The 9886-nt window shown below is 45.3% G+C and overlaps 1 protein-coding gene across 1 annotated transcript in view; it reads right to left on the minus strand.

Moving 5' to 3' along the window:
• nckap5l (NCK-associated protein 5-like) overlaps positions 1-9886 on the minus strand; it is a 38524-nt gene that overhangs the window by 8847 nt on the left and 19791 nt on the right. Inside the window, exons 3-8 of the mRNA XM_008305593.1 lie at positions 9698-9838; positions 9511-9579; positions 8602-8640; positions 8395-8514; positions 5817-5909; positions 1645-4526 (exon numbers count right to left, since the gene is read on the minus strand). Of these exons, the coding sequence (XP_008303815.1) occupies positions 1645-4526; positions 5817-5909; positions 8395-8514; positions 8602-8640; positions 9511-9579; positions 9698-9838 (3344 nt within the window). The remainder of the gene's footprint in view (positions 1-1644; positions 4527-5816; positions 5910-8394; positions 8515-8601; positions 8641-9510; positions 9580-9697; positions 9839-9886) is intronic.

Here is a 9886-nt window from a genome sequence, read left to right on the forward strand (position 1 = left end):
CTGGATGATTTACTTCTAGATTTGATGCTAAGCTAACTAGCTACTAGCTGTCTTCCTGTTTACAGTACAGTTAATTGTGGTATCAGTTTTCTCATCTAGAGTCTCCTTTGCCGGCTTCATGTAGCTGCTCATTGGTTTTCTGTCACTTGGACAAGTGACTTTAACAAGATAACACTTGCTCATATCTTCTAAGACTATTTTCTATTTTTTCTGGGTTTTGTTTTCTGGCTCCTTGAGGTCTACAGATAGGGTTTCATTAAGTACCTTTAAGTAACAGTGTTCTGATCTCCTCCAGCTGTTATTATGTCTAAGTCGGCCGGTTCGTTGACACCTTCGAGGGCAACGCCAGCTGAGCTTCTTCAGGTTTTTTATTCAGGCTTTAAAGAAGTTTTACTTGAGGAGCAGCGTGCATGTGATACTCGGAGGAGGATTAGTCACTGCTGGAGTGGAAAAGTTTCACCATACAAAAGAAGAAGATTCTGTTTGTCACAAGCTGCATCACTGACCGGTTTACAAGCTTGTTTTGCTCTTGCAGCCTCAGTGACTGTCACGAGCAGGCAGATTGGATCATTTATTAGAGAGAACACTGAAAGTACAAAATAAAATAGTTCAGTTCTGATCAGCTCACATGCTCTATGTGAAGCATTTTGTAGGATTTTGGTTAAAAGATAAAAATATTAAGACAAAAACAGCTGGTTAGGTTATGACTTGTCCCCTTTATTAAAACTATTGTTCTTTTGGCCAGACAAACGCAGTAGAAAATGATGTATTTTTGTTTACTAATGTGACGTGATAAACCTCCCCACAACATAGAAACTGTCTTATTTACACCATCTCTGTTTTGAAAGATGTTTGTAGCAACGTTTATCAGAAAATCAAGAAGCGCACGTATATCAGGAGGGAAGAATTATTCAATTTCAAAACAAAAATGCTGTTTAAAACAATGCAATTTACAAATCACACAGCCGGCAAATTAGGATTTGATCCAGGATCTAAACCGCTGCATCAAACGCTTTATTAATTGATGACGTCTTTCATGTTAGACAGTCATCACGTTTGTAATCTGTTGCAGTGAAGCTTGAATTATATCGCAAACTGTCAAAAATAATGGAATTATGTGTTTTCCCTAAATCGTTTAGACTTAATTTATGTCTTTTTGCAAGTCTGGAGGAGCACAGCGTTGCATGAAAATGCTTCTTGACCTTTTCCATAAGTGTGATTTCTGAGGTGAAACCAACATCTGTAATTTCTGTTGCTTCTGTAAAAAAAGTGTTTTACATCTTTGCAAGAAACATCCATCCATCCATCATCTCTACACCTTAATCCTCACTAGGGTCATGGGGGGCTGGAGTCTATCCCAGCTGACTCAGGGTGAAGGCAGGTTCACCTGGACAGGTAACCAGTCTATCACAGGGCTACACGTAGAGACAGACAACCAAGCACACTCACATTCACACCTACAGACAATTTACAATCACCAATTAACCTCAACATGTTTCTGGACTGTGGGAGGAAGCCGGAGAACCCGGAGAGAACCCACGCTCCACTGAGCCACCTTGCAGCCCTCGCAAGAAACAAATCTTTCCCAAAATGTTCAACTGTGCCTACAAAAGCTACAATCTGTTATGAACCAGCGTTTCTCACCTGTTTAGCAGCTGCTGCATGAAGTTGTCGGATCGTGCTCCCCTGTACATGACTGCCAGTTGTCCCTGAGCTTGGTCCATCACCACCTCGCAGGAGTGACCCCTGCCCGACCTCTCCACGTAGGCCCTCTCCTCCTCCAGGGCCCTCCTTAAACCTTCAGCCTTCTCCATCAGAGTCGAGATGTTCAGACCCTCCACGCCTTCTTTGCACCTGCTGGCCATTTTCACGGAGTCCCTGCCCACCGAGGGGATGTTGATCTTCCACTCTTTCTTCTCGTCCTTCCCTTTGGTGGCATCGGTCTTGCGGCTCAGCGCCGGCAGTTTGCTCTTCTTCAGGCCGAACCAGCTCGCGATGCCGTTGGAGGCCTTTTGCTTGACTTCGCCAGCCTGCCCTCCTCGGTCCTGCTCCTGCAGCTTCAGCACATTCTCCTCGATGCCCTTCATCACCTTCTGCTCGATGGCGGACTGCGGGGTGGACACTGGCTGCAGCTGCTTCTCCACCTCGGACGTCGGCGGTCTGGGAGGCGGCGGCGGGAGGCTGTCTCCGTACATCGGGTTCTTCTTCCCTTTCCCGCTGATCTTGGTCCTCTCCTCTGATTTGGACGAGTAACGTGGGGCCTCTGAGGGCTTCCCCCCTCTGTGGACGGACGGACCCTGGCAAGGTTTGGACGGTGACTTTGGTGGGATTTTGTTGGGGCTGCTGCTACTGTGAGGACCAACACCGGGTTTGACGTTGTAGCCCAGGTTCAGGGATCCTGGACACTTGATGTTGTTGCGTAGTACCTGCGGAGCATCTGCGTTGGGGGACGGCAAACCTATTTTGCTCTTGGGTCCTTCTGCTTTGGTCACACAAAGTTCTTGTTTAACCACAGCTGAACCAGAAGATTTTGCTGCCTGTTCGTAGAGCTGAGATGGATACTTCAAACCACCACCGCTAGCTTTCGGTTTACCATCCAAAGAGTCTGTGTATTTTGAATGTCTCTGCTCCTCTTTGTGGATCTCCACGGGCCTCTCCGCGGTGCCGCTTCTTCCTTCTTCATATGTGCCTTCATTCACCGTGTCGACAGGCCTGAGTCCGACCTGTAAATCCTCAGAGCTCCTCAGCTTCCCCAGCGCTGCCAGTCTGTCTTTAAAAGCGTGGTGACTGGAGTCGGCCTGGGATCTTGCTGCTGCTGCTGCTGCTGCAGCTGCTGCTGCTCCAGCGGTAGGCCTCTTGGGGATGGACGAGGAGTCGGTCCTCCTGGCTGGAGGAGGCGGTGGAGGATGGGCAACCTCAGAGCTCGGCATGTCCGCCTCCTTCTCTCTGGTCCGCGAGTAGTTACTTCTGCTCTGGACTTTGCAGAGGGCGGACGAGTTGGGCAGACTGTGGTGATTGACCCACACCGGACTGTCTGAATCCTCCTCATCATCGGACGTGGACTCTGACGTGGACGAGGACGACTGCTTTCGTTGAGGAGGCGGGTGCAGGACGCTCTCTGGTAGCGACTTAACGAGCTTCCTCTCGCCGCCGTTGGCCTTTACTTGAGATGGAAGAGTGGTTCTTTTCTCGTGACCCTGGGTTGGTTCCTCCTCTCTGGAGGCTGTGGACATATCACAGACATTTTCATAATGAGGGATCCTCTGAGAAACTTTGGGTGAGGACGTGGACGCCCCAACCTTGGAGCCTGCACTGGCTTTAGGCGCTGAAAGGCTGCTGTAGCTTATTTCCTTTGCGGGCGGTGAGCAGGCGTCTTCAGGCTGCGGAGGGGAGGTCGGTGCAGAGTGGGTGGCTGGGTAGGACTCGGACCTGGAAGGCGGAGGAGGAGGCTGCCTGCATCGCTCGGTGGTGGTGGCTCTGCGGGTGGGAACAGGAGAGTGGTAGACTTCGTAGTTGTTGGTGCGACAGGGGATCCTGGAGTTGCGGGTGAGCTGTGGGCTAAGACGGACGGCGGAGGTCGAAGCCTGGGACTTCTCGCCTATCGAGGGGATCTTCAGGAACTTGAGCAGCTTGGACGGCGAGTTGATGGCTGCGGCTTTGACGTCGCTGAGGCAGGAGGGGCTGGGGCTGACGGAGGCGCCGGCTCTCACAGACGAAGCCTCCTGGTCGGTGCTATCTTTCTCGGGAACGGCTGAGGGGTCGTTCAGAGCAGCGAGGCCGTTGTGAACGCCGTCGCCTGAATCCATGTCACAGTGGGGCATCGGTTGATTCTCCCTCACAGAACCGGGCAGGTGGGAGGTGGCACAGAAACCAGTGAGCTCCTCAGAGGCAGCAGCGATCAGACGGCTCTCAGAGCTGTCCTGCTCGGCTGCCATCACCTCAGTTTCTGTGATTGACGAGTGGGCGGCGGCGGCGGCGGCGGCGCCTGCTGGTTGCTGGTGGGCTTCATTCTTGCTGCATTGTTTCGACGGGGCTACAGACTCTCCTGTCCTGGTCTTACTGTGACATTCGCTCATAGCAGCTGCAGGAACTACATGGCTCTGGGTGGCTTTTGAGGGACTACAGACGTGGTTGCATGGCTTCGGAGGGCTGTCCGGGCTCCTCTTGCAGTGTAAACAGCAGGTGTTCCCTCCTTCACACTTCACCGCCCCGTCGCCGTTCACATGCTGGTGCGTGTCGGCGTCCGAGCAGGAGCAGTGGCAGTGTGTGTGGTGGGATTTGCACTGGAGCGGGAGGGGGTCGGCGGCGGTGGCCAGAACAGCCTCTGTGGACATGAGCACCTGGCTGTAGTCGCAGAAAGACAAGCTCGTGGTGGACGGGTGGAATTTGAGGGGGTCCGTCTCCTCCATCTTGCGCAGGACCTCCAGGATGTGTGCTTTCTTCTTGAAGAAGGGCGACAGGGCCTCCATGGAGGCGGCGGGGCCTCGAGGGCCTGGCGAGGCGTGCTGTGTGCGGTAGCCATTCCCCTGCGGACAGAAGGAGATTAACATCAGCAAACTGTTCGGTGTCGGGCCAAACAATTCAGTTCATCAAGACCTTTGGAGTGCGTGCGTGCAGGAAATGAGCATGGGGGGAGATTAGCAGCGAGGTTATTTTTAAAAGCACAATAGTTGAAAACAGAGTAAATGTCAGAGCAGCTCTGACGTCACACACAAGTGGAGATTGTTCATTCACAGCTTCTGATACAGTCCTATTGTTCCTCCAGTTTGGTGAGGCCGAGCTCAGACTACGGATTGTGAAATGAGGTTGCATCATAAACACACTTTATAGGTTAAACTGGAGAAATTTCAGGTCTTTTCTTGGATGATGAATGACCTCACAACTCTTTAAATAGTATGAAAATCATTGCACTGGTCTGACAAACTCAAAAGAAATGGTTTTGATTAAAGTGATTTAACATTCTCACAGAACAAAATAAGCCTGTGTTTTTGTTTACAATTAGCCTGAGATTCATGTGGAGGATTGTCTAATAATAAAATGCATATTTTTGTATATTATATATATTTTTTAATACATATGAGTGTAAAAGTAGGGACGTCATGGGTCTTGTTAATGTTAGATTTATGATAAATTATGTTCACTATCATCTAATATAGTAACATAAAAGCTAACCAGCAGTAAAAATCTATTATTTTCTGTCTAACAGGCTAACTAGCTGACTTTATGTTAAGCTTATAATGTTATGCTGGTAATAGCTAGTTTTAATTCTTAGCTGGTACCGGCCCTGGTGATTGGTGGTTTATTTCTGTGTGTGTTAAAAAAGTTAAAACGACATTATAATTTGAATATAAAGTAAATCTTATGCATAAGTAAGTTTGTATTTATGAAAATAACTTCACACAGTACAGGATACTATTAAAACGATGGTGCGACAACATGCTGTAATGCTAATAATATTTTGCAGTGAGAACAAAACTAAAGCAGAAGGCTAAACGAGTCTGGATGAGAAAATGTAGTTAACGCTGGTTCTTTATTCTATAGCAGGAACTGGAGGGGATGTGTTTTAATATGTGTAGCTAACATGAATGTCCACACATCCTAATTTCAACTCATAAGTACCAAACATGTCTGATATTATCAGGGCGGCCCCAGTGAGCGGCAGTCCGAGAGGTTTCAAAACGGATCTGTAAACTCCTCCACTGAGCTCCCAGACCAGATTTGTCCTCTGATCGCTGGGTGAGGTGAAACTGGGGTGAATCGGCCTGAAACTGCTGCAGCCTGAGCCCCACATAAAGCCGTGCTGCTGTAAAGCTCACCTTGGCTTGTGCTTCAGTCTGTGCAGGCTCCACCTGTTTGGCCGAGTCATTGTGCAGCTGTGCATTGTAGTCTGGGAGGGGTCCCGCCTGGACCTGTAATGGGAGATTCATGAGGCAATTATAAGGACACTGTATACACTGCGGGCTATTGTATACGCAGACAACCAGGAGCTGTTATTGTCCTGGCATCTGCTGGAACAATGTACAGCAGAGGTGAAAAGCCTGGGATCCATTACTGAGTGAAAGAATGAGGCTGAGATGAAAAATAAATTAGCAGCGTCATGTTTTCTTTAGAATCAGAGCTCTGCACTGACACGGTACTTACAGCTTACTCAGATTTTACACAGATAGAGTCAATTACCCCGAAGTTCAAATGAGCTCCACCTGCCACTGTGCCTTTACCTCCCTGAGAAGGACAAACCTGCCTCACAGCAGAACCAGAAATATCTTTATAAACCTTGTTTCTCTCTTGTCGTGACCTACATTACCCACAATGCAACTCAACTGCTCACGGTTCTCTCACGGATTCAGGTGAGTTAATGAGCTGAAGCAGAGATCAGGGGCAGCTACACAGGTGACATAAATCCACAGATCTGTACTTTCAGATTAGTAAAATTCCACTAGAAGTAATTATTTTAATGCAAGGCTTTTACTACGACAGAGTACTAGGGTCACATTAAGAGAAGTATTTTTCCACAGACTTAGATTTCCATTGAACAACTCTCCTCTTCTAAAACAACTGGTTTAAATGCTACGACTTTATTCTTGTAAAACTACAACTTTTTTCTCGTAAAATAACTCCAGAGGGTCACCAAAATGGCTGAGAAGATCACTGGGTGCCCTCCACCCACACTGGAGGACCATCATGGGAGAGCCGACACCATCCTGAAGGACTCCTACCACCCGGGACACTTCCTGTTCGAGCTTATGCAGACGGTACAGGACCATCAGAACCAGAACTAACAGACTAACAGCTTTTATCCAACTGCTGTCAGGACCATAAACGCCTCCTTGTTGCAATACATGCAATATATTGTAAATATAAAACTGCCACTACCTTTGCCCAATATCCACTCTGTGCAATAAACACTGTGCTCATGCTTATTGTTTATTTTAATCTTTTTATATAGAGTTTTTTAAAATATGTGTATTTCTTTTATATAGTTATTTACAAAGTTTTTATATATGTTTTTTGCACTGAAAGGCCTGCACTTTACTTTTCATAGTACTCGTTGCAACAACAATAAAACGAATCTGAATTTTATTCTAGTAATATTATGACTTCATTCCCAAAGTCTGTGGAAAAATATTTTTCTTAACGTTGCCCGTCGTAGTTACAACATACAGACTTATCATGTTATAAAAATCTAATATTTATCTTGTTGTGACATTAAACATTTCACTTTATAATTTGATAAATCATTTTGTAATAATGTAGAGAAAGAATTAACTAAGAAAAAAATATATAAAATACACAATCTGACCAAGTTTTCCTTCATGCTTGAGTTGAGACGTGGTGAGATTCTGCTCTTATTGATCACAACGTATGATATTGGGATAAAGTCATGTATCTATGCAGCGATGAGATCAATGACGAAACAAATTTTTCCTTCTATGCAGCCCCCAAGCATTTTAAAATCTGTCTTTGTTTATGCCTACTTATCACAACCTCATCCACGGGGCTAAATACCAGCACCATCTCACAACAAGTTAAATGAAAACTGCAGTTCCCTAAATGACCACTTGAGGCTGAGTTCAAAACTGAGTCAACCCCTTAGACCACCATGTTAACATGTCTGACTTCACAGCAGAAATAAACATGTTTACAGCCTCGTATATAAGAAAAAAGGATCTCTACAGCTAATTTTCTCATTCATGACAACTGCACTTTAGTCTTTAGTTTGAATTGTTTAAAGGGCGTGGCCACTTTAAGCAACAGGTCGGTGCCGTCTATGGCCCAGAGGTCCACTTAAACGCCACCTCTTTGCTCATTTTTGGATTAGATGGGAGTTAGGAGGAGTCAAGCTCTGCCAAGACAGCGATACCTTCAAAACTACTCTTGAGAAAACCTGAGTGGCGTCACAAAGGGTTCGTCCATGTTTCTATACAGTCTGTGGTCTGAAGCGGAGCACATTCAAGTACGTGAGTCATAATCTTGCTCACACCCTGTTTTCTCATTCAAACATAATTTCACACTATTGCAATGTAAGTTATCGCAAGTAAAATCCACCTCATAGCACCTCATTAAACTGGATCAGTGTGAACATGCACACAACACAAGCCTACACCCGTCACTACTCATGACATCATGACTGTTTTCTGGAGTTTTGAAGGATTTTCTTTCACATATCATATTGTTAATGCAAAGCTTTGTGGAGCAGCCATCGTGCATTTCACTGCATGTGAGCACGAGACAAATAAAAACTCAGATCTTGAAAATAAATTGTACAGCGTTATAGAAGAAAAGTTCCTTGTTCTAACGTGGTACGTCTGTGTGTCTTACCAACATGAAACTATCTCGTTATGGCAAACTTTTTACATTATAACATGATCTGTTTTGACGCTGTTGTCTAATCACCTGGTAGTGAGCAGTCGGGTGGTTCGGCAGCTTCTGCTGGAAAAGCTCACAGAGCGCTCGGTTCTGTCTCTCCAGGTCGAACACCAGCATCTTTAACTTGATGCACTCCTCCCTCAGATCCTGTCCACAGATAAATACATAGAAGTGCTTTAATCGATCATGTTACCTGAGAAAATTACAAACACACAGATGAAAGCTTCACGTTACCTTCTGATTCAGCAGAGCCTGGACCACGTGGTTCGCCACCTGAGAACAGAAGAAAGCATTTTACAGCTTTTAAACAGGATCGTATTTTTACACATTTCAGGTTGTTTACATCAGGTAATATGTAATTTTGCACATTTACGTGTGATTAATTTACACATTCTTGCACACTGGAAGCATTTCTATGACTTTTTAGGACTAACAATCTCTTGATTACACTTGCTGCTAATTCGACTCACGACACTTTATTAGTTTTATGCACTAAAACAACTGTAGCCTCGATTTATGATAAATTATGTTCACTATCATCTAATATAGTAACATAGAAGCTAACCAGCAGGAAAAATGCATCATCATCTGTCTAAAATGCTAACTAGCTGACTTAAGCTAATAATGCTATGCTACATTAGCACTAGCTAGTTTGACTTATTAACTAGTATCGGCCCTGGTGGTTGGTGATTTAACATCAAATATCAATGATGATTATAGTAAAGCTAGAATTTGTGTGTTCAGTCACTTAAATTGATTAATTTAAAAAATGAGCAGACGTGTTTTATCGAACATTTATGTTGAAGTTAGAATGACATAATTTGGTAATATAGTTTATCTTTTGCATGAATAACAAGTTTTTATTTTATGAAAATAACTTGTTAAGTGAGATTCTGCCCAGACAGGCACACAGCTGCCAGATTTCAAAATAATGGTGCATCACACACACACAGGATATTATTAAAATGATGCAACAACGTGCTGTAATATAATTATTATACTATGCAGTGAGGAAACAACTAAAGCAGAAGCCTGAATGAAAACAAGTCAAACTCGTCGTACATGAAAACCTGCTTGGCAATAAAACAGATTCTGATTTACACACGTTTCTACAGTTTGATTAACTTTTTGACATGAGCTCACCTCATCCAAGCATCTCTCATAAGCTTCCCTCTGACTCTCGTTAGCCAACATCAGAGCTGAATTCTCCGCCTGCAAGGAGAAGAAATAAAAAACACATTTAACACTAATGTAATTGTGGTATTTATTGTCACAGTGGACACTGAAGGCGCTGCTGTGAAACGTTTGTGTGCTCGTGCGGCTTCCTGACCTCCAGCTCTCGGAGTCGGTCCATCAGCTCGCTGCTGTTGTCCTCCAGGTAGGACTCCACGTCGGCCTCCTCGCCCTCCTCGTCCGAACCGAAGTCCTCGTCACACATTCTCTGTTCTGTCTCATCAGACATTGTTCTCATCTGCAACACAGACGGCGACACTGTGAACACCACTGCTGCCTCCATCGC

This window comes from Stegastes partitus, unplaced genomic scaffold, assembly GCF_000690725.1.
Source record: "Stegastes partitus isolate 25-593 unplaced genomic scaffold, Stegastes_partitus-1.0.2 Scaffold2557, whole genome shotgun sequence".
NCBI classification, from domain to species: domain Eukaryota; kingdom Metazoa; phylum Chordata; class Actinopteri; family Pomacentridae; genus Stegastes; species Stegastes partitus.